This window comes from Prinia subflava, chromosome 9, assembly GCF_021018805.1.
Source record: "Prinia subflava isolate CZ2003 ecotype Zambia chromosome 9, Cam_Psub_1.2, whole genome shotgun sequence".
Classification (NCBI taxonomy): domain Eukaryota; kingdom Metazoa; phylum Chordata; class Aves; order Passeriformes; family Cisticolidae; genus Prinia; species Prinia subflava.
In genome coordinates, this window is record NC_086255.1 from 9,455,472 (window position 1) to 9,480,793 (window position 25,322).

General features: G+C 39.0%; 1 protein-coding gene across 2 annotated transcripts in view; it reads right to left on the bottom strand.

Moving 5' to 3' along the window:
* Positions 1–8,398: 8,398 nt before the first annotated feature.
* SHOC2 (SHOC2 leucine rich repeat scaffold protein) overlaps positions 8,399–25,322 on the bottom strand; it is a 61,576-nt gene continuing 44,652 nt past the window's right edge. For both annotated transcript variants that reach the window (XM_063405323.1, XM_063405324.1), the window contains exons 4-9: positions 19,978–20,108; positions 17,079–17,267; positions 15,665–15,787; positions 13,430–13,567; positions 12,827–12,944; positions 8,399–10,982 (exon numbers count right to left, since the gene is read on the bottom strand). In XM_063405323.1, the coding sequence (XP_063261393.1) occupies positions 10,774–10,982; positions 12,827–12,944; positions 13,430–13,567; positions 15,665–15,787; positions 17,079–17,267; positions 19,978–20,108 (908 nt within the window). In that variant the 3' untranslated portion in view covers positions 8,399–10,773. The remainder of the gene's footprint in view (positions 10,983–12,826; positions 12,945–13,429; positions 13,568–15,664; positions 15,788–17,078; positions 17,268–19,977; positions 20,109–25,322) is intronic.

Consider the following 25,322-nt stretch of genomic DNA (forward strand, 5'->3'; position numbering starts at 1 on the left):
CGAGGAGCCAGCCAGGAACTGCAGCAGCTCTGGAAGGAGACTGGAGACTGCTTTGCACCAGCTCCTCCTGCTGAGATCAGCTGCCTCAGCTGGGGACACAGAGGAGGACATAGGCATCATCCAGAGCCCTGCAAGTCCCCCAGTCCTATATCATGGCCCTGTATAAACACTCCTCTGCACAGGCTGGCCACCCTCCCAGCTGGACCACTGCCCACCCTGTGCCACTGTGTCCCCACTGTCCCCATGCTGGCTGGAGCCCACTGGCTTCTGGAATTTCTCCCCCAGGCAGCAGTTCTTGTGCCCCCACTCCTGCCCCAGCTCCCAAGGGGACAGTGAGCACAGACAGCAGGGCAAACCCAGGTCTGCTGTTCAAACCCAGCACAGGCTGAGCCAAGCCCCCAGGAAAAGATGCCATGGTGAGCAGAGCCCATCCAAGCTGAGACTTTCCTTCCCTACCTCAGCTGAATTGTTAACCAGGGGTGCAGTGAGTAGAGGAAAAAAAGTGGAAAGGAACACATACCTCCAAGGAAAAACCTTCACACTGGACTCAGCTGGGTGTTACCAGTACTGGGGTGCTGGGGAGAGCTTGCCTTCATCAGCCTTCCAGAGCTGCTTTCTCCCTGTGCTGCCCCGTTGCCACCAGGCCATGCCAAAGGGGAGAGAGAGTTCCACCAAGGCCAGGCCTCTTCTCCACATCCCAGGCACAATCCAGCCACTCAGACATGGCAGGAATGCTTGCACACAAACTGCTCCATGAGAGGGAAGGAGAGGGTCCATGTCTGTGCAGGGAGAATACCCAGAATGGGGAGCGGGTTCAGCCCCAGAGCAGGGCCAAGTGCTGCCCCACATTTGAACTCCAGCACGTCCATGGTCCAACACCTTCCTGGCCTGTGTGGTGATATCCAGGCAAGCCAAAACCAGAGCAAAACTCTCTTCATCTGGTGGGCAGAGGATGAAGAGTTGTTCTCTCCAGGGCCAGAGTTTCCATCCTCCCGTGGTTTGCAGATTCTGCATCCATCATCATTACTGCGCTCATTCCCACACTGCCTGCAAGACAATTACCCCTCTGCAGATTGCACAGGGATGTTGCAGATTGCAAGGCACAATCACAGGGATATTGCACGGCACAGTCACAGGAATATTCCATAGGGATGTTACAGATAGCAAGGTACAACTTGTTTTTTCCCTGAGAGGCTCAAATTAAGTTTAAACACCAGCTTTTGATGTATTTGCTTATTCAGCACTGTCAGTTGCTTTTCAGCAATACAAACTGGCTCTCTCCCCAGGAAACATTTATCCTATCTGGGAATCAAGGGTGGTAATGTGTAATGAGGACAAAGCACTTAGAGAAGGCAGGCTGAGTGAAGCACTATATCTCCACTTGCACTTTTTCAACTCAGATTTTCCTTTTCCCTGGAAGCATCCTAGGTACCAAGGGAAATTTCTGCCATACAAAATTCAAGAGCAAAATAATCCATGTCATTCCCTGAAGTGTAACAGAAAACCGAGCACATGTCAGTAAGCATTTATCTCTGCTGCTGCAAACTCTTGCTTTTTTTTTCCCTGAGAAGTAATTTTCAGCCCTGAACAGAACAATGGCAGATTCTCCTGCCACAACTTTGTCTTTGCACTCTGATGAAGGATACAGCAGGTCAGTGGTCCCATCAACACAGGGCACCATCCCCATTTTCACAAGGCTTGATGTCTTTAACATCCTCTGCCACTCCAAGAAAAACCGATGGGAGCCACAGTTGAGGGAAAGGAGCAATTTCTGCTACTTCATCTATATTCTGCTTTTCAGCTTGTCAGACCCAGGGAACCACAAGGGCAGGAGGAGCGAGAGGCAAAGCAATCCATGAGAAACGCTGGAGGCTCCCCAGACAGGGAGCACTGAACCCATGCTGAACTCTTTCTTTCCACGTGTTGAGGCCAAGCCATTTGCTGGGCAACAACCACAATGTGGAAATTGCCATACAGCATCCAAGCACTTCCAGGGGCCCTCAGACACACACAGGAAAAGAGCACAACTGAAACCTCAGCATCCTTTCATTCTAGCTAGGCTTAAAAGCATCCCCCAAATCTTCAGAAAGGCAGCTCACTGCTACTGCAACTGCCTTTAACTAACAGCACACCAAAACCATTTTGTTGAGGAGCCCTTCTGACCTACCCACCCAGCTGCAGGGGGGTTCCCTGTGTCCCTAAGCACTGGGACACCTTGCCAGGCCAGCAAGGTCCTCTGGAGCTGATGTCACTGAAGATCACTATTGGTTCCTCACTACAGTCCAATTTCAGTTTCCCTTAGGCAGAGCAAAAGACAAAAATGGTAAAAAGGAATTGTGGCAACTTTAACAAATATATTTTAAAAATGTAAATTTTTAAACGTTTCTGGGGAATTACATATCTGTTTGAAATGAGAATGTCATTTTCTTATTAATACTTCACTAACAATTTAACTGTGGGAGCATGTGGGTTTTCCTAAAGCAGAAGTGATGAATATTATTAAGCATTACACATATTTCAGAACTCTTTACTGGACTGTTAAGCATTTTGAGTCACTTCGAAAATTAAACCATCCATCCTTATTCCTAAATGGTTTGGGGCACAGATTGGCCACAGAATTGCCATTTAATCAAAATTCATTCCTTTCTGAGTCTTGACATATACCCCAAGCCAAATCTTTTATCTGGCAAGCACTCAGACATCCATCCCTTTACAGGGACTCTGAGACAAAATGTAAAAACCTGGCTGTGTCCAAGGAGCCAACAGAGAAGCTGTACAGCAATGCACAGCTGTGCCATGTGCAGCTGATCCATCTTTTTTATTTTCTTCTCCCAGCCATCTGTTCCCAAATCCTGTTTTTCTCTTGGTGTTTCCATTCTGCAATAGAATTGGAGAAAAGGGGCTCATAACCAATACAAAGCAAGTTGAGAAGAACTGGCTGCACCAACAGGTACGTGGGGCAGAAATCACTGGTCCTACACCATCTTTTTGCTCTCCCTGCCTTCCTCCACTTACTTCAGCCCAGCACAGTGTGGGGGACACCGGGGTGAGACACCTGGCAAAAGACTGAAGTCTGAAGTAAGAGTTGGCAGGTAAGAGCACAAGTGGAGAGGCTGAGATCAGGGTTGATAGGAGTGGAAGAGCTCCCAGAGGACAAAGAAGCAATGCTAGAGAATCCCCTCCTTCTCGTGGGGGATTCTGCTACTTCCAGACAGGGTTCTGTTTTAAAGTGACACCAACCCTCCCCAACTTTCAAAAGCTTCTTCAGAAAACACAGTGGCCTGGCCTCAGGACCATCCATCTGGTGGAGCCACAGACCCAAGAATCTTGGCTGTGCTCTGGTGCCTGCCTGGCTGTGCCTGGAGCTGCAGCCTGGGCTGCTGCTAGCATCCATCAGGAGAGGCTGGCAGGGTACCCTCGCTCTGCACTTGGCTCAATTGGCTTTTAGGGAATTGCCTTCAGTGCCTTTCAATCTTCCAGGCAAACCTCTGACTCTCTTCTGGTCCCCCACATCAGGACCACATGGCGCTGTCTGATGTGGCTTTTTGGGAGGTTGGAAATGCCTGGCAGCCCTAAAAAGAAGTGCTTGACTTGGAGATGATTAAAAAGCCTGAAATCAGAGCTGCCTCACTGACCAGAAACTCCATACCTAGTTAAATCTCTTACCCACTGCTGCTCTGGCAAGGATAGATAATTCTAAGTTAGTTATAACTTCCCACTCAGTTAACATTACTTGGCAAAGACCAAAAAAGATTAAATGCATCCAGAAACCTTGGGTCATATGGACAGAAGAGTTTCACTGCACTGTCTTTACCATAGCTGTTTTCAAACAACATCTTAAGATTTTTAAGGAAAAAATGTATTTCCATTAAAACTGACCACATGAAGTTTGGAAATCACTTCAGGCAGTACAGCTGTAATAATGCAGGACAAAATGCAAAGCAGCTACTACTAGGTCAAGCAAAGCCAAGTACCAAACTACAGCAAATTAAGGATTCATTATGAGTCTTAACAAAGAAATACTTTACTAATAGAAAAGAAAAAGAGGATGTTGTGGAAAGAGCTTTTAAAAGGGAACACTTGTCTGCAATTTTGCAGATAGCATCTTACTTGGAGGCAGTGGGGCAGATTGATCTCTAAAGACTCTTAAAAGGCTTTGCACAGGAAAAAAATAGTTGCAAGGCACACAGTCAGATCATTAACTGCAGCCCAGGCTGCCAGCTGCTCACTCAGAAACTCCAGATGGCTCCTCCTCTAAAACATCATCATTTGATCTTGGTAATCAAATTATCTCCCACTCTTACAATCCAAAGTGAGGCAAGGGTTGAACGAAGAGGTGATCTATTTTATTTGACTGAGATGGATTGTGAAAATGAAACAAATTAGCTTTCAGGGCACTCAGCCTGTTCCAGCTGTATCAAAGCTAACCATCTCCAGCCCTCTAACACCTTTTTTCCTATCGTGGCCATCACAAAGAGTTCACAGCACCAGCTATGCTCTGTAGAGCTGCCCAGTGTTCAGATTTGATGCAGTATTTGTACCCTAAGACATACAGTGGGTATCTAAAATCTCAACTCCCACCAGTGGAGAGCAGGACCTGTCACTGCAGAGCAGTGCAGGGACACAGGGTATCCTCAAGCACTTGGGCTGGATTAATTACACAAACTTGTCATCTGTTTGTCTCGCCAGAGACACACAAGACACCGCCTGCATATTTCTGAGGCCTTTTGTACAGCCTTAAGGACATGGGGTGGCAGAAACAAGACACATCCTTCACTTTTCACTCAATTACAGCCAAACCACATGGTTCTTGAGGCCAGGCTCATCTGGGGATGCTCACTCCAACCATCTGAACAAAAAGTGGTCACCACCAGCAAGTACCCCCCCAGTTCAGGTGGCTGCCAAGCTCTGGCTGACACCAATTACTGGCAGGATGCTCCCTGTCATAGAAGGGTCAGGGGAGATTCCTTTTCTTCTCTCTTTTTTAACTAATTTAATTTTTTGAATTTCTTATGTAGCTTTCTACTAAGACTTCAAGGAAGAAAATAATATCCAACCAGTGCAGTCTCCAATTTCTCTTCCAAAACCAGTAATATCAGAAATTTCCCAGTATTTTCAGAAAATGTTGGGCTTTGGCAGTTTAAAAAGGTCAGCTGAAATATTCAAAAGTCACATCTTCCAAAATAATGAACTCTTACTAGCATGAAGGAGTATTTTAAATCCTGGCATTATTTAAATCAGCATACTACGAAAAATTTCACACTAATTCTTCTTTTTATCCCTATTTGCAAGAGATGATGGATAGTTACAGCTAATCAGAAAAAACTACAGTAGAGGGTGCATCTGAAGTATAAATTCCAATCTGATCCTTGCCTAGTGGGATTATTCCTCACCAGATCTTAGCACTAAACTTTATCATCCACTCAACTTTAATTTTCGTAACAGAACTGTGTTTTTATTTCACAAAGCAGAAGTACACAAAGAACAAAAGAGGTTGCTAAAGGTGACAGACTAGGAAAAAGACTCAGAGTTGGAACTAGAAAACCAGAGAGAAAGGCAGCAAGAATTATCAGAAAATGGAAGAGGTTTAGTTTGAAGAAAGCTAAAAAACTAGAACTCCATGACTTGGAGAAAAAATGCTGCCACTTATGAAAATAAACCCAAAAGCCTTCAAGAGTGGTGAAAAGCAGATGAACAAGAAAAGAAATGTTCATAAATTTCTAGTTCTACAAGAACTAGGAGTTACCAAATGAAATAAGGTGGCATGGTTTGAAGCAAACAAAAGGAAGTGCTTTTTCACCCAGCACATAATTATATTGTAGAATTATTAGACACAGGATGTCGCAGAGGCCAGAAATACACAGAGATGTAAAAATAAAATAAAATTTAAAAAAAAAAAAAAAAAAAAAAAAAAAAAAAAAAAAAAGAGGAAAAATAAAGTTTCTTCTGTGAATTTGCTTCATCTATCAAGGCTACTAAAAGCAGTGATGCTGTTTCCTTTCTGCAAGCCCTTCAACCTGTGGTCTGGAGCAGTGCAGCAGAGGAATTGCACAACTGCACATTTCCCCATCAGAGAGAAAGCTGAGGGATTTTTTTACTACATGCCCTGCTAAACCATAACAAAATGAATATAAATTTTTTTACCCATATTTGCTTTACAGAAGGTCTCCAGTCTACATGACTCTGAGTAAAGAAGTCCCTGTCATCCAACTTTTGAAGTTTTCTGTAATTGCTCCACATGAAAATCTGTATTTTGAGATCTTTTGAAGAGCAGTAAGTATATAATGAGAAAGCAGTTCTTAATAATTTGAGGTGCTGCAAAAGTAGACTTACATCGAGGTTAATGTCAGATTAGAAATACTAGAAAACGTTGAAAAGACTCAGTGGCAGCTTATTTACAAATATACTATTTATAATGAATGCATTGATACAGAATGACTCTTATAAAAAAGCAAGGCAATCTTTTATATAGACAGAACAACATTACAATAATTCAGATTAAAAGTACATTTTTGTAGACTGTTTACACTCTCACTTAGCTTTTAACCACAAAATTAGTGTGGTCTGATATTTTTCCACAGCAAAGGTCCTGTGCAGTCCTGGTTAAGATCTAAATCAAAATAATAATAAACATAATTTTGATATTTGCTAATGTGAAAACAAACCCACTCACAGATCCTATCATTTGTTTGTAATCATCCTTACTGTGCCTTGAAGTTTGTGTTGTGCAAATTACTGCCAACTGCACATTTCTAACTAGAAGCTATTCTGGCATGTCCATTTGATACAACTCAGCTGTGACACAGGAAAATTCTTTGTTGCATCCAGATAGGAAAAGGCTCCTAAAATGGATTTGTGCTGATTCAGAAGTTTAATTTATTCTGGGGTTAAAAAAAGAAAGAGGGAGAAAACCTCTCAAAGTTTTCTAATTGCTAAATAAAAGATATTTCTCAAACTCAGAGGATTGAAGATGACATTTGAATTCCAGGTGACACAATGGGTTTAAGCACTAACCAGAGAGACAATCTAACTACTAATTGTCTAAATCATGTGTATGAGCAAACACAACCTTCAAGATGTCTAAACATGCACATTCCTAGAAGTACTAAATCAAAGAGAGGCACTGAAGCCAATATTCTACAATCCAAATCTTTCTACAAAGGGTGCATGAAGGTCAGCATTTCCATTGGCATCTGCCAAAATGAAAAGTCCCATTACACAACTGTGTGACCCAACTTTAAAGCAGCATTTCCACTGCACTTAGACCAGACAATTTTGGTGACAAACTTGAATATGGGACAGTGAGAGACACAACTTTAACAGGCTTATGCTAAAAAACTTTTGCAAAGAATTATCAAACAAATTCCCATTATTAAATTAAAATGCAATACATGACCAATGTATGTCACAACAGCAACTGTTCTTCTTTTCATGGTTTAGCAAATCTCTGATCTGCTTTATACCTTTCCAGACTTCGACTATACTACACAGTCTCTAACAACTGAGCTTGTTAAATCAAGGCATGATTCAGGATAGTGTCTATAGGGCATGAGGATGTATGTACACAGGCACAGACACATACAAAATTGATATTTTGGCTATGGACAAGCAATCAAGGTCATGGTTTTCACCCAAAGTAAAGACTGTCACATTTTTCAATAACCTTTCTAAATTATTTCCCTCGGTACAAAGAAGGATAAACATTTAATACAAGTATCTGGGAATCGCTTGTTTCTCAATCTTATTTCCAAAAATGCTCTAAATAACTTATTTCTCCACCTTGTCTATGCTTTCATACATGTATTGATACACAAATACTTTTTTGTATTTATGTATACATACAGCTGTCAGAATTAAGTTCTTTCCATTCATGCTTTAACTGGTTAGGGCAAATAAAATTCTAAAACGTGTAAACCAGTATGTGTGTTCAACTGAATGTCACCAGGCAATAATACCATTAAGAAACTACACCAGTTAACAATCCAGCATCCTGGGAAATGCAAAAAATGTCTGTTATTTCAGGAGGTAAGACTATTTTGAATTATCAAAATGGCTGGATTTATATGGATTCATGTATAGATCTGAATATAAATCCTGGTATTTTACTTATATGGGTTTATATGCATGTATTCCCAATCTGTGCCAGATATTTATTACTTAAACTTTCAGATCATTTTAAAGAACTTTTCAAATTCTTCTGACTTGATTTCTCCTGTACCAGAACTTCTCTCACACTGCTCTTATTCAAATCTCCCATGAGACACTGAAAAAATAAGCAACCACCTCAAAGTGTATAAAATTAAACTCCTAAAACAGGGCTCAGGATTCTCTGGCATTGCAACAACCATACTAGTACAAAGATAGTTTGAAAAAAAATATCCTGTTTTTAATATAGCAATGAATTAAAACATAGCTTTATTTATTCCTATAAGTGTACTGAAAAGAATAGCTTGTTTTTAAGTGAGTGTAACAAGCACTATTTTGGTAGCCAACTTCTCCACAGGAATTTATGTGAGAGAGGGTCAGCTCCAATCATACAGTCATTAACCATGTACCTTAACAAGGTGAATAATCAATATATTTACAAACTAAACAAATTCAATCCCTTGAGCTCTTATAAAAATGGGATTGAGGAGAGGACAGGGAATGAGACCAAGACGTTTGGAAACACAAGGGGTCGCCACTTTTGCTTTAAGGAACCACATTAATCAAACCAGTTTCCCCCTAGTGACCTGAGGGCACAAACATGGACTCTGCAGTATACTCAGAATTTAGATTACAGCCTTGGTACTAAGCATTTCAGCATCTTCATATTTTAACACCTTAGTGCTGAGAAAGATTAACTCAGGCAGAACTGTAAGGAAGTAGCCTTTTATAAACAAAAGTCTAAACTGAAAAGCTACAGTAGATGTAAAAAAAAAAATAAAGGGAAAGGGGGAATGACAGAGAGAGTGTGAGAAAGAACAGAACATTACTTAGTAAAATCCAGTGACATCTACAATAGTTTTACAGTATGTTTAAGCCCTCTAAGGTTTTATATCTCCACCTGCCTTCCATTTAAAACTTACTCCTTGTTAATGAAAAGACATATAACAAAACAAAATGCAAGTAGATCGAGGAAATATGTCTAAATAAGCACGCCTGAAAGCCAGAAATAATATTCTCAAACTTCTGCATGTGAAACAGATTTCCCATGGCATCCATTGATTTGATTTGTGCAAAAGGTACAGTCCTGTAAGTCACACTACCCCAGCAGCAATTCCAGTGAATATAAACTGAACAGTTCTTGGGTAACCATGGAATGTGACTGCCTCAAGTTCTTACCCTTCTGAAAAAGGACAACTGGCCCTGCAAGTGCAGCAGTAAGTGTAAATCTCCCTGAAGCATCTTCTGCCTTCTAAACAGCCAAGAAATTAATGATAAAACTGAATGTCCACTACTTACAGCGTTTCTCTTGAGCTAACAACATCTCTGCACAAATGAAAAAGGTGCCTCTTTTTTAACAGATTGGTTTAATACTGAAACAGATACGATGAAGTTAAAAAAGAATAATCAAGATACTGAACTGAGTATTTTGAAGCAAGTGCCCCAGCTGTGGGGAAAAGTGCATTTAGTTCAGCAGCAAAACAGCACAGTGTGAAGATATTGTGCTTGGACACAGAAGTTCCATAATGGAAGGAGGTACAAGGCAAGTCAAGATATAAAACCATAGTACATTGTTAACCAACCTTAAAACTTACATATATTGCAGTGTTTAAAAGTAAGACACATTCATTTATTGTACAAGGTCTATAAGGAATCCTTAAAATTGCCTGTTGTAGTTTATGACTCAACATTGTAATAAAAATGTACATATATATTATTTCCTTGTCACTTAACTGTACTGTTAGACCTCATGGACTTGTTACTTCACACAATGAAAACCGCTCTTCACTGAGGATACTCCACATTTTTACCAATCTGAAAAGGTTTACTTGTGCTAGAAAAGACCAACTGCAAAAGGCTCAGTTCAGATATGTTATGCCTGCAACTGATAACTCAGGGAAGCAAGACTTAAAGGAATTGAAGCTTTTTTTTCTTTTCTTTTTGTTTTGACTGCATCCTTTTCACCTGCCAGTTGTTCTGATGAGTATGTTTTTAGTATACAAACTGGTTGATAAAAATTCATCAGCAGAGGCATATAAACTCTAGATATGATTGATTAAAACAGAGCAAATCAGAATAAAACAAAATCCAGTGATTTACTCTGACTGTAAACAATATAAAAACACCATTTGCTTCAAATCTCAAAATAAGTTAAAAGAAAATCCCAACCTCAGGGCACTTGACCCTCAGGTTTTGACACAAAAAAAATAAAAGGGGGGGGAGAGCAAAACAGAAAAGTTCATTATATAAAGGTTATACATTTCTCTTAACTGACAGTAAATCTAAGCAAAACTGGTTTTGTCCCTTAAATTTAAGCTTTGAGTTCATTGGCAATTGCTTTAAATGAACTGGCATTTTCAGATTATTCAGACAACTTCCATCAAGTTCAGCAAAGAAAACTTAGACAAGCATTTTTACAGAATAAAAAAAAAATCTAAATGGCTATGATTCCTCTATTAGCAGAAACACATAATGCAGTCTTAAATTTGCCTTTTTATATTATTTATATATTTATATATATATAATATAATATAAACCACATATATTATATTATATATACATATACAGACAATTACAACATTAATGCAGTTTGTATTTTGTACAGTGTATTGGACAAGTCGATGAGCATCAGACCATGGCACGGTATGGTCCCTGCATTTTTAGGAACTGAATGATGAAGGAGGGTCCTCCTGCAACAATCTGAGGTGGAAGGTGGCTGAGCGGGCAGTTCTCAATGCTCATTATTGACAGTTTGCTGCAAAGAGCCAGCTCAAAGGGAAGGCTGTGCAGGTTGGGGTTGTCATTCAAATACAGTTCTTCCAGATTCTCCAGTGTACCTGGTTAAAATAAAATAAGTAGTAGTAGTAGTATCTTTTTGATTCATGCAGTTTATAACTTTTAGACAGAGGCTCTGAGTTCCCTTGAAGACTGTTTCCTATACAGAGCCTTGAGTCAGTGAGACTCCTGTTCTCAAGCACATCAATTCTGTTCACCAGTACCTAAACAAGAGGTAATTTGCTTTAGTTTCTGTAAAAATATCCATTAGTGCATCTCCTTTCAATAATAAATGAACTGCAAACATAGAGAATAAGAGAACTGAGAGAGACCTCACCATAGCCATTCAAGAGCTATGCAAGTGCAGGCAACACGGAACAGCTATCTAGTCAAAAGAATCTTGGAAATACTTATACCATACAGGATCTATTCTGTCTTTAAAAACATCTGTCATTCCTTTTATGTAATTAGAATCCACATATTAAAGACCTAAAGCCATAACTGTCATGTGTCACAGGAAAAAAACAGAAAGGTGTGACTTCTCAGCACAGAAAGATTAATTTACAAATTTATTAATTGGAATTAACAAGTGTGAAAATTTTTTCCTGAATTCAAATTTTAGTTTGCCTCTACTAGAGGTACTGCAATACAGGTTAATCAGAGCCTGGAGAACAGAGCAATTTCTTCTTAAGACTTCCATTCCTCCTTTCAAAAATATAAAAGTCCTCCCCAAAATATTCCCCACTTTCCAATCTTATATACCATAAACGTCTCCTATAACCTAAGAGACTATTTAATCTTCCACAAGAGAAAGCAGTAGCCAGGACTCATGGCCTGGAAAATCAACCAAAAGAATCTACAGAGGAAATAATGGGAAACAGTTGATAGCATGATACACGAAACAGTAACACCTGACAATAAATAATTATTCTCTCATCTGTGAGGACAACCAGCTTTAACAACCAAACTGTACTACTCCTACATTTAAAATGTTCCTACTGATTTTAATTCCACAGTTTGTTTCCACAGCATCCAAACTCTCTCCACTAGCTCATAAATTCCAAAGCTCCGGGTTTAGATTATTTTAGGTTTTTCTCACATTGAGGCACATACAAGATGAGCAGCTGTAATGGCTCCTCACCAAAGATGATGTGACAGATGCCTTCTTCATCTGCACTTTTCTGTTTCTGACCACATTTTGCTTGGTAGCTTGTCCCATCGTTCTTTCCTCCATAATAAACCTGAACTTTAAGATTTTACATTAAGTGCTCAGAATCATGTTCTGGACTAGTATTGTGGAAACCAATTATTGAAGAAACATGGGCTCTCAGTTGCAGATGCTCTGAAACCCACCTGGTCTGAATGTCTCAGGTAGGCAAAAAAAACCCCAAACCTACTCTTTCCTTTCTTTCTGTAGATTTCTTCCACTTCCTTCTCTAATCTCATCAAGGTGAAAAACAATATGAGGACCTATGAACAAAAGTGTGTGCAGAAGGACTACCAGAAAAAAAACTGCTTTAGCAGCCTTCATCTTACACAAGGGTTTTGCCTACACCATGGCATTAGAGTAGAATCAGTCCACTTCCTTTCTCTCTCCATGAATAGATTTGTGAAGCTGGGTCATGGATAACACAAAAATTGTGGGAGAATTTGGAGATAAGGAATGTCACCATTACAAGTTGGTGTGTGTTCAGCAGCTTTCTGCAGCAGAACTGAAAGAAAATAGTGCATCCTTTCCACTAAGTAAGATAAAGATAATACACTCCAGCACGGTTCCTGTGGCACATGCTTCACATCAGGCTGTATACAATTAGAAGTTTCAACTATATGTTGTGGCTTTTACTGATGAGCAGAATAGCTGGCTTTGCCCAGACACACCTCATCAAACCAGACAATGGGATCTTACCAATTTCCTCAGGAAGGTGTGTGAGTAGGTTCTCTCCAAGCCCAAGGTGCGTCAGATTGGTAAGGTGACCAATTCCTCTGGGAAGGGTGGTCAGCTGATTGTTAGTCAGAACCAATTTCTAAGGGAAAAACACATTTTTATAAATTACCTTAATGATTTTTGCTTGGAAGGACAGCAATAGGATATGTAGCTGACAAATGAATGGGTTCTACTCTCCTGAATTTGAACAAGAAAAATTTCAACCATTCAGCAACATTTCAAATCTCCATTAAACATCATTGAATGTAAAAATAAAAAGGTGCCTAATAAAGCATATGCCTAAATCATAGAAGATTTCATAAGCATGACTGAAATGATTCCTGTGGTGGTATTGCACTCATGCTACAGCAGTGAAAACCTTTAATTTTTTTTTGTTCAGTGCTAACTAATAAAGCTGGGGAACAGTTAATGGGCACTAACTGTGGGTGGAGTTGCACAAGACTCCTGACTTTTGTTCCTATGTCCAGTCTCAAATAGTTTCCACTCATCCAACGAGCTGCAATTAAATCAGCATGGTGTAAATAAAGGACGTAAGATGTTTATCTCGACCAATTATTGTTTCACCTGCAGATCCTTGAGGTAAGCTATTTCATTTGGCAAGGATTCCAGTTTGTTCTCCTCTAGATCTAACTCTCGGAGTTTCCGCAGGTTTCCAATTCCATGGGGAAGTTTCTTTAGGAGATTGTTTGACAAGATAAGAACCTCAAAAAAGAAACAACAACCAAACACAGATTTTCAGCAACACAATAAGCAAATAACAGATTAAGATACAATTTTTTTAATATATTTTCAAGTAATGAAGTCCAAAATTAGCCTACATGTACATTAAGGCAGTAGTTGAAAATTTAAAAAAAATAAAAGAAATCAGTAATTTACCATAATTTTTTCAAGTCTTGAATGATACAAATACATACATTTAGGATATACTTCTTTCAAATAGTATTATACGTAATAATAAATGCAAAGCAAAAACAATAGAAACCTTATTTCTTCAAATGACCAAAGAAAAACAATTTCTTCCTGAATTTGCCTATCATGCTGTTATGCTTCCTTATAGCCATCTCATAATCATGTTTTACATTATTTGCTGTACTTGCCAAATTCTTCTTAAAAAGCTCAGTACTTCCTCTTTTCCCATGTCCCTTTGGTTAGGAGCAGCAGCAAATAAACACACAGATGGGAGCACCTAAGCAGAACTCAGGCTTTCCAAAACAGGCTGCCCTCACACACCCACATCTACTACAGCGCTGTCCTCTTGTTTTTCTCCTCCTCTCCGAGTTCAATTATAAATACTCCAGGTTCAGTAAGTGTATCCTTATTTGCAGGGCCAGTTAACAGAGTTATTCATTATCCCACAGGGAAGTTAACAGGGGTTACCCTAATACACCATTTTTCCTCCAGAGAAACTCTGCAGTTCCTGGAAGTGAAATCAAGCCTCATAACAGCACCGTGAGCAGTCAGTTAATTAATTACTGATTAAACAATGCTATTATCTAGTTCTTTAAGAAGGCACATTGAAACATGAGGGTGTGAAAGGGCAACCAGCGTGGACCCTCGTGCCAGCCACAGTTGCAAGAACCTGTCTTCTGCCAATAATCCCAACTCTCATTGGCTTCCTGTAATGTGAAAACACCACAGGCAGGAACAAAATAAAGACACGGTGAGAACCAAAGTGAAAATCGAAGTGCAAAAAAGCCAATGCCTGAGGATTAGCACAAGCAGCATTCCAGTGTCCATCCTTTAGGCACTACAACATGCACAGAGCAGGGAGAACAGCAATGTTTTAATCATGTATCAAGAAACAAAAGCAGGAACAGACAGCATTACCTACGTGCAATGCAGCTGACTTAGCACTGCTGTGGGAACCTTCACTTTTGTGTAAACACCGCCCAAACAGCCCTTTGTATTTGATTTTTTAATTACAGAGAAACACAGTGGTAACAGGTCAGCAAACCAAGCAGCTCTCCAGCCTCAGCAGCTGACAGACCACCAGCAAACCCAGTTGTTAGAGGTTACTAATTTCCCAATCACATCAACCACAGCCTTAACTTAAAAGCGAACTGGGCAATTAAGTAACTATCACTCTGTCATAATTTTTGCCCCACACTACAGGAATAATTAAATATTCACAGGAGAAGTCACATTAGAAATCTGCAATTTCAAATATGCCATTTGTCATAGTTCTTTAAGAGATTTTTCCCACCAGCTCACAGTGCCTACAAAGTCCCCTCAACTGCCCAAACAAGTAGCTTTATCTTTCTGTCCCTCCAAGGCAATAATTTATCTCTGCTGATGGTACCCTGGGAAACAGGATGAGGGGACAGAGCAGGTTTAGTTTATGCTTTTAACCTACGAGTTCTTCCCCCACAAAGGCTGTGAATTCCCCTCAAAGGCTGTGAATTCCTGGCTGCCTACAAGGTTCACAGAGCTACACTCAAGCCACCCCTGGCTGTCAAACATTTCATTACGTTTTTCTGATCTCTGTTGCTTCCATGCTGGTCTCCAGGAACTGAACTGAGTTCAGCAACATTGCATTTACAACATTTAATTCCTGTTGAGAAGAATTTTCTTTCTGCTGGCTAAAAATAAACCTGTACGTAGTGGTTTGTGCACACTCATCGAGAGCCTGAAGAACAGCATTCAAAAGCTGTTGATGACAGATGCACCAGGGAATTAAACAGCACAAATACACATATTTATTTAGCTTTATTTGACCCAAAAGTAATATCACTTAAACCTGAAGTAGAGAATCTCTATGTTGCAAGTTTTCACTTAGCTGTCAATTGATGCTCTCCTCACCTCAAGAGAAACAAGCCCGGACACATCCTCAGGGATTTTTGTGAGCTGGTTGGTTGCTAAGTTCAGTTCTACCATACTTGTCCAAGTCCCAAAATCCAGGGGGAGAGACGTCAGCTGATTGTCCTGTGATTTAACAGATCAAACATTTAGGGTCTGCCCTTGCAAGAAGTTGGGAAGGCATCTGACAGATTAAATGAGCTGTTAACAGAAATACTTCATAACAGAGTCAATAATGAAATCAGAAGAATAAAATGTTGGTAATTGGCCAATTTTTTTTCAAATTCCACCAAATATTAGTGTTACCAATCTAGAGTTACAGAATTGACTCTCTGTTACTAATATGAACTGAAGTGGAAAAATTAGAAGCATGTAGTTCTCAAGATCTCACACAGTGGTTAAAGCATTCTTTTGTCCTATTTCTGCTGTACACAATGGATGGTGGGTTCAAAAAAAGAACTGAAATTTCACTGTAACTTACAAACGTGCTATCAGCAAATGTTTGAATCCTAAAAATATATAGAGTTAAAAAAAAAATCCAAACAAACCAATCAAGAGAATAAACACCACCACTAAAAAAGCCCACCAGAACCCCACTGAGGGGAAAACCCAAAAAACCCACAACCAAAAAAAAAAAACCCAACAAAAAACTCCCATATACTTTAATGGCTCAGAGTAAAAGCATCTGAAATTACTCTGAACATGTTACTGCTCAAAATGTTTCTAAAATATTTGGTTTAGACCAGACACCACAAAATCTTTTAAAAATCGTCATGCAAAGTTCTGGTAAACAGGCAAAAGTACAAATGGGTATGTGATAAAAACTGGACTTAATGCAAATTGGGGATTCATTTGTGTCAAACTGTATTCTATAACAGTAGCTCAGCTTAGCTACTGCTCAAGCATTTGTTGAAATAAAACTATTCATAGAAAAATATAATCTCTTTTCTCTACTTTAACCATATTAGCACACTTAAAAGTTCTTTTGCTGTGCTCTTCAACTATTGCCAAAAGTCTCTAGACTTAGGTTTTGAAAGACTACATTAAAAATTGTTTTACATAATTCTGTCTATAATGTAAACTGTAACAGTGTCTGAGGCAGGAATAAGCTAATCTATGTGCTTGTATCACGTCCCATGTGGATATTCAAAAACTTTGCAGGCAGCTTTCTTACTTTCATTGTTCAAACTCAAACAAATGTGACAAAATCTTAACTAACAAACATAAAGACAATTTAATAACATCTTGATAGCAGACTTGTAGACTAATACAGAATACAAAATACATATGTGATAGCAGCAGCATCCACTTCAGCATGATAAATTCATTCCTAACATTATTAAGTCTGCCAGAGTTCATGGAGCAGCAAACAGTGCTCCTCATTCATTTCACACAGTAGCATGTTTCTGTGCCTCACCTTCATGTTCAGCTTACTTAATACTTTAGCTCTAGAGAAAATTCCAAAGGGGATTTTATTGATGCGGTTGTGCTCCATGTTGAGAGAGTAGATTGTGGAGAACTGGGACGGGCCACCCACAGGATAGGACTGGAAGCAATTCCTGGCCAATGTTAAACTAGTCAGTTTGACAAGGCTGGATAAAAGACCCTGCAGAAAGAAGAAAACCACCCAAGAACTTAGGACAGATTTATTTGAATGCATCTCTTTTCCCTTATGGGTCTAATTAGAAATGTATTTCCCCCCTCAAGTCCATCCCCTGAAGAAGTGTTGCAACACACAAACCAGTGTAAAATTTGATAAACCTTCCACCAGCAACAACCTCTGCTCACAGTCATCAGACACTACCTTATTTCCCCCTTCCTCCCTGCATGCTGACAGATACAGAAAAAGCAAACATGCCACATTTAAAAGCACAAGTTTGGGAGGTTTGCTAACTCTTTTCTCCTCTGAAAGCAATTTTTCTAATGACACATTGCTCTGGGAGTACAGGGGCAGTGTGTCCATCCCCAGCAGCTGTTTTGGTTCCAGCAGCTCACCCACATCCAAACAGGGCCCAAAGAAATATCAGCCCCATACAATCATTCTCAAAAGAGGCATTTGACAATTCCAGTACAAATCTTGGGTAACTTCATATAAAACCATATTGTGATCACAACTTATCAGTGCCTTGTAATTATACCATAATAGTGTCAGATAATCAGACAGAGAAAAAGAATAGGATGGGTTTGGAAATTCAGTTGTTTTTCCCTTTTTCAAAAATATTCCTAAGTAGTTACTGCTCTGTTTCCCCACCCCTCCCCCTTAAAAAACGAAAAGCAAGAAGCCTTGAACTGGATAGCAACAGCAGTCCTTTGAATCCAGAGTTTCATTTCTCTTGACAATCTAATCAGATTCTGAAATCCCAGCAGCCCATATCTCAGTTTATCTGTTAGTTATGTGCCAAGCACGTTGCTGGAACTGTGGAAATGAATAATGAGGTCTAAATTACTGCTGAAGTGTCACCTTTGCTTATTACTACACCAACTTGAATCCAGCCCTATTTGCTTAAGTATTACAGAAATTGGAGATTTATGCATGGTATTACATACCATAAATAATGCAACATCTGCAATCAGGAATGAGCAGTAACAAGATAATGATTCCAACCATATTCCTAATGTCAGTATTTCTGGATTGCAATTTGAGCAATTGCATAGAACACAACTTTAAGAACATGGCTTTGCTGTTTCACCAGGAAAGCTTTGGCTATTTTTATAAATAGCTTATTAACATTATTGTAAATGAAATATGATCTAGTAGGGACTTATCTACATGCCCTGGCTAAAACTTTACACACTCATCTCAGCAAATATCAGTGAAGCATTTTCCCCCCTGCAGATAAAATAATGGATCTTCAAAACAGTATTAATCTAACCTAATCATTAATTAGTATAATCTTTGGTTAGGAAACATTGTTTCTACCTATACTTTAATTAACAGATACTAGTCCTAAGGTTAGGCAGTCCCTGAGCTCTAAGATATTTTATTGCTTCAGATGGATCTTGGCATTTCAAAAAGCTGATTTTGAAGTCTGCTTGTATACCAAAAAAAATACCTAAAATATGTTAGCTAATTCACTCTAATAGCCTAGAGTAATTAAATGCATTTGAAGGGAAGCAAGAGAGCTTTAGCAGTACAAAGAAAACAATGCTTTTACATCTGTGAGAGCTGTGGCAGTGATGCCTTCTTCCAGCCCATCCTTTTAAGATAAAATATTTATTAGGCATTGTGTCAGCAGCTTCAGCTATGTTTTGAAATTCAGAAATTTCTTCTACAAATACAGTTCTTTGTCTTATAGCACAGCATGTTTTATTTTAAACAGATTACACTATAAACTATACAATTCTGCAAACTTAAGTGTTAACATATTGCTGGGAAAATATAACTGAAGAAGGCAGCACAGTCACAAAGAGGTTTGTATTTATTATGACTGAATGTGTTTTAAAGCAAGTAATCATCCCTCACATTAGCTTTTGGTAATTACACAGTTGTTGCTTTTGTAACATGTCTGGGTGGGGTGGGCTAGCTTAGCTCTCATCCTAAAAGCAGCCTAGTGGCTTTCACTGTAGCATTTTCTAAAATTATAGTCTTGCCCAAACGTTTATTAAATTCTCTGTTTCAGTCTATCATTGCTGAGTTCAGAAATTTATCCGTAGAAAATCAGTTGGTTACTGCCCTTTGTTACTGCAAATGCTTTGCCTAATTCCAAGTGCATTTTCTTCTTCTATTTATAGTTTGCTATATAGATCTTTAGATAACCTTTTAGCTAATTTTAGACTAGTATTTTAGACAACTTGGGGTTGTGGGGATGATAGCTTAGGAAAGCAGTTTGACCATCATTACAACAGAAGAGACTATAAACTTTACGTTGTGTCATGAAGTCTTAAAAGGTTCTAAAGAAATTGAATAAATATCCAAAATATGAAGCAATCACATTAGATTTTTTTCTCTGTCATCTGACCAATTACTTCCAGGCACTAATGCTTCACGAAGCAGAAACGCTGAGAAACATTATCTGGCTTGAAGGGTGGGAATCTGCACTCACTATTTCAGGTTTTCTAAAGATACAGGACAGCAAATACAACCACATGAATTGTTCCCAGTTTTGACTCAAATTATATGACATTAGTACTTCTATACTGATTTAATATACCTAATATTTACACAGTTGACAAAATTCACATTACTTTTGGATTAAAACAAAGGGTATTCCTCTGAGTTAAAATACAAGATGAAATAATTTCCCATGTTCCACTCCCTCAACAAAACATCAGTGCCCTCCAGCAGCATTCCCTCCCCAGTCCCCTCTGCTCCTCACCTCTGGTAAAGTAGAAATGTTGTTGTTCTCCAAGTTCAGCTCATCAAGTTCACTGCATTTAGCTAAAGACTTGGGAATTGCTGATAGCCTATTGTACCTCAGGCCAAGACGACTTAGACTGGACAGATTTCCTAGGGGTAAAAAACAGGTGTTAATGTACCGTGAGAATCACAGAAACGCACAGAACAAGGTGTGACTTCTGATTCTTCTGATGCCGCTCACCCTACACTTCAAAATTTCCAATGGTGAAATGGAGCTATCATCCCAAAACAGGAGATACACACATTTCCAATGCTGAAGTCAACCATGCAGTAGATTGTGCATATTAAATATTACTCTGAGGTTCTGCATAATACGATAAGCAAGCATGGCTTATGTCCTCTTGTAAAGGTCCTTCTATCCTGATCTTGCTGTAAACAAAACATACCATCATATTCCAGATGTCCTCAAAATTACTTTTTAAAATTAAAGAGTATCATTCAACGCCATGACTCATATTACCAGAACCTAGGCATGCATCATACAACTCAGGTCCTGGCAAAACAATTCCCTCTGCCGGGAAAAAAAAATCCACAGCTTCACCATCCTCCAAAAGCAAGAAAGCCTTTAATAGGTGATAGGAAAAACACCAAAATTTCCAATGTTTTGAATGATAATGAAGGAAAAGTCTAGAAGAAGTCTACAAAAATCTGGACACTAATGCATGTAAAAGTATTCCTAAGCATTGCCAGGCTGATGGTCCCAGTTGATATATCTTTCTGTCAGGAAATAAAAATCTTGAGAAACTTGCAACTTGAAAATTTCCCATCTGAAGCTCCCTTCAGCTCCAACCTTTACCATCTCACAAGTACTAAAGACCAAAACCAGCTGCCCAAGGACGTTGTTGAACTAAAGGGTGTTGGGGCATTTAGCCCCCTGCAGGTACCAAGGCCTTGAACTTCACTGAAAAGCCAACTCTCAAATTGTACAAGGAATTGGCCTCTGGCTCATCCCTACAGTCAGAGATGGTGTCTGTGCAGGTGCACTGGGGGAGTTTGTGAGCAGCTTCACACAATCAGTGCCCTGGAAAACATTTGCTGTTTTACACTCACTTTCACAACCACGCCTGGCACAACACCTTTGGTCTGCAAATTGAAGTACCAGACACATTGGAAAGGAAACACAGCATTTAACAAATGGTAGAATGAACAACCAGAATTCATTTTTAAAGATGATCGGGTCTTAATATATACAGTCTACCCATGTGCACTTATACAAAGGTTACTGGAGCACAGCAAAGGAAGAAGTAAATGTAGAGTATGTCTGCTAGACAGATAAAAGCTTTCAACAAAGCAAGCAGCAAAATATCTCTTTCCTGAATCTGGTCAAAATATACAGTAAAAATGCCCCTACATCATCAAATAGTTGGGAATGTAGATAATAAAAACTTGAAACTGGAAACAATGTATGATTTGCTGTAGTTTTTGAAACACAGAAGTCACAAGAGCAGTGAAAGTAAAACAAAAATAAGCACCAAAAAAAGAGCAGAAAACAGAAATCTTAGTTCCCCCATAAAACTGCAACTGAAAACAATCCAAAACCCAAAAACCCTTTAATATAGAACAAAAATTAACTACATCTTACAAATCAAGAAAAAAAGAGGATGAGTTTTCAGTGCATATCTGATAATTATCTAACAAGCTTGGCAAACTTAGTACCATCAACAACTAAACAAAGTCAAAACAGGTAGCTACACATCATTGCTTAACTAGTAGTATCTTCAATTGGGATTTTGAGTTCTATTTTTTAAAATGCTGGATTCTAAGCAAGTATAAAATTATTTTTTATAGAAGCAGCAAAGAAAGTCTTCACTTAATCAGAAAAAAACATTTGAAATCCAAAGCTATCAATATTGCACTCCAGTGCACAAATCTTCATCTTTTCCTGTTAAATCCTGCCATGCATATACATACTAAAGAGAATAATTAAGACGTATTCTGATCCTACAGTCCACTAGAATAAAGACAGAGATTTATCTGTAACTTAGCTATTCCATGCTGTATTTATGAGATCAGGCATTTCTGCCTGAATAAAAAATCAGCCTCACTTCACACAAAAAACATTCCATTGCAAGGCTCCAAGATCATTAGGATTTGCCATCCTACAGATGAACAAAACACACCCTGACTGTATTTCTCTGAATCGTTATTTAATATTTTGCTAAAGAACGAACAACAAACTTTACACAAAATAAGATATAAACCTACTATTCTTTTCACTACCTACAACATGCGCTAGATGCTGATCTGGATTTTTCAGGCGAAAAGGATGAACAGAAAAGGGAAGTAGACAGCGTGATGCCAACTGTTGCTTAGCAATACAACACTGCTGTGCCAGCTCCAGATTGTGAGCACAGGCTGTATGTATATGGCTCTCTTCCTACCAGCAATGTAGCATTTCAGAAAAATGAAACAAGGCAGCCACTAGAGAGAGTCAAAATGTACCGTAAAGAAGAGAATGACACACGTTGGCAATCCTCATGACATTATCAGAAAGGAGGCATAAATAGCAACTCCCAGTAATTTCTCCTTATCATAAGTAGGATTTCTTAATAGAACTTAATCACTGTTTCTTTACTAGTTATCTTTCTTCTCCATGGGAAAGACACACAAAGGCATAACAGAAGACACATCCTGTGTGTACCACATTCCTTATGATTGTTTTACACATCACAGCACTAAATACAATTATTCCTGAGGACAAAACCGGGAAAATTTCAGCTGGAGCTGCATCAGTACATCCAGTGCTCCTGGAAGCACTGTCCTGGGCCCAGCTGATGCAGGCAATGTGAGCTGCTTTCTAATTTCAAGCCAGAATTTATTTACAGCCCATTTACAGCCACTCAGTCTTCTGTCAACAAGGCTCAGGTATCTTTTCATCCTCGGCGTGCATAGAGCACCTCACTGTGAGTGCACAGAAGTGTGAAACCCTTATCAGCTTTTATCTTCACATGCTGGACAAGTCAGATCTTAGTCCCACCACCACAAAACAAGATGACCTTTACATCTCTTCCCTCTACCCAGCGTGTTCAAATTAACTTTTCTTTTTAACAGGAATGCACCAATACCAGGTTAACATTTGCCTCCACGGTCCAGGGGCCAGCTAACATAAAAACCAAGTGACAAACTGTTTTACCACAGAAACTCCTATAAGTTGCTCAAGACCACACCTGGTGCACTGAACCACCAAACGATGCCGCTCAGAGCTCCTGAGCTCAGGGTTACCCTGCTGATACTCGTGTTTGGAGCTGCTTTACAGTGCTTGCACTCATCCCCATCACTGCCAGCTCAGCTCCTGCTTTCTGAGATGGAGCAGCACAGCTGATGGGCTGTCAGGTCAGGTCAGGTCACCGAGCACCATCAGCTCGGTCCCACTGTCATCAGGACATGTGCAGCTGTACTCTGCCACTGAAGCCGTACCTCAGCAGCTCCTCTGAAACAGCCCCTCACAGGTAATGACTCAGAAAACGCTGCACTGGATGTTCATGTGACAGTTTGATAACCACACGTGAAAAGCAGATACCAGCAGGAAAAGCAACCAGCAAAACCCCTTCCAACTTGTTTCTCGAGAGCCCTTTATGAAAACCCTTGTAAACTCAACGGCCTTATTCATTGGTACTTCTGAAAATAAGATTGCAAAGCCTAATTAAGCCCTAGACTCACACCAGGCTAAGCAAGTCACTGACAAATTGCTTTAGTTCAAGTTTTGTCAGAAACAGTCACTCTTGGGAATCAGGTTTCACAGACACCTTGTCTCAGGTGCATTTTCTCACCAGTACAATATTAACACCCCTGAGCAGATCTCAGCTCTCAGGGTTGAAACAACCTAAACACAGAATTAATAACCCCTTCACCAGAGTGATTTTATATCTGTCTCAGGATTAGTTGCTTCGTTTACACAGAAGTGAATTAAAAATCCTTGGAAGTATGCAAATCCAGAAATATTGAATTAAACTGTTACAATAAAAGAGATCCAAAATAGATGGTTTAAATTAATTATTTATTAAAGGTACTTCAAAAATATTAATCAAAGGAAAACCAGGTGTTTGCCAATCCCAAAACAAAGAGAAGACAGGAAGTAAAGCAGGAAACCATGCTAACAAAACAGTATTTTTTATAAAGACCACCTGAAGCGGTCTCTACATCTCTTTGAGTATTTCAAAATCAAGAGAAAAAAGAACTGGTAAAGTGAATAATATAAAGAAATAAAAATTTTTAATTCAAAGTCCTACCAGCACTTTTTAAATAGAGTGATAAATGCTTCATCTGAGATTTACCACACCTCTTCCTTTCCCTCCTTAGTTCAAATCATCCTTTGAATTCCCTATCCTTAGATGAAGGGTCATTATTAATGTGAATCTCAGTTCATTGAGCAAATTTGCTATCAGAATCAGAAAGTTGCTTTCTTTTAAATAAACCAAAAGCATCAGACAATTTAAAAATCTGTTCACTAGAGAAAACTTGTACAGTAACGTTAAAAACACAAATTGGACTTATAAGAGCTGTGCACATCAAAACCCTCTAAGATCATAATCAACAATATACATGAACTTCAGCACACAATAGAAAATTGAAGGAACTTGCTACAAACAACATGGCACTATTAAGTATTTCAGATGGTCTAACTTGGATAAATATTCTTAGATTTTGATTTGACTCAACTTGGCACACAATGAGCAGTCACCTACTAAAGAACATGTTTGACATGGCCACATGTTATTTCATAGAGTGCCATGTGCTTAATTCACTGAGGGATCTTCTCCTAGCAAAGAAAAATTGCTGGTTTGCATACAGGAGATACCAGGTGTCACTTTTAACTAACTGAAAAGCAAGAGGTCCAGCCAAAATTAATAATACTTTAAAAAAAAAAAAAATCAAACTTGGTGTCACTTTCAAAAAATCATACATGAATTAAATTTAATACACCACATGGTATTAATCTTGCAATGAGAATAACAAAGATGATAATATGAAATAAATTTCAGATTGTATGGGAGATAATAGACATGCTAGAGATGGGCAGTTGTGGACAGAGATTAAACACTGCATTCAGGTATTTCAACAGTGGCTCCTGGTCTAAAATAGCCCTAAGTCAGAAGATGCCTGTACCACACTTTGTACTATATACTAGTTTTCCAGATGTCAGCCAAACTCTGTGAAACTTTTTAACTGTTTAACAGACTTTTAGGTGAAAGGAGCTGTTGGTGTGTTAAATCTAATCTCCTATCAGAAAGCATACCAATTCCCCTGATAGCTGTAGAGCAAAACTAAAGGCTTCAGATAAAGTGTTTTAACCTTCAGTTGCAC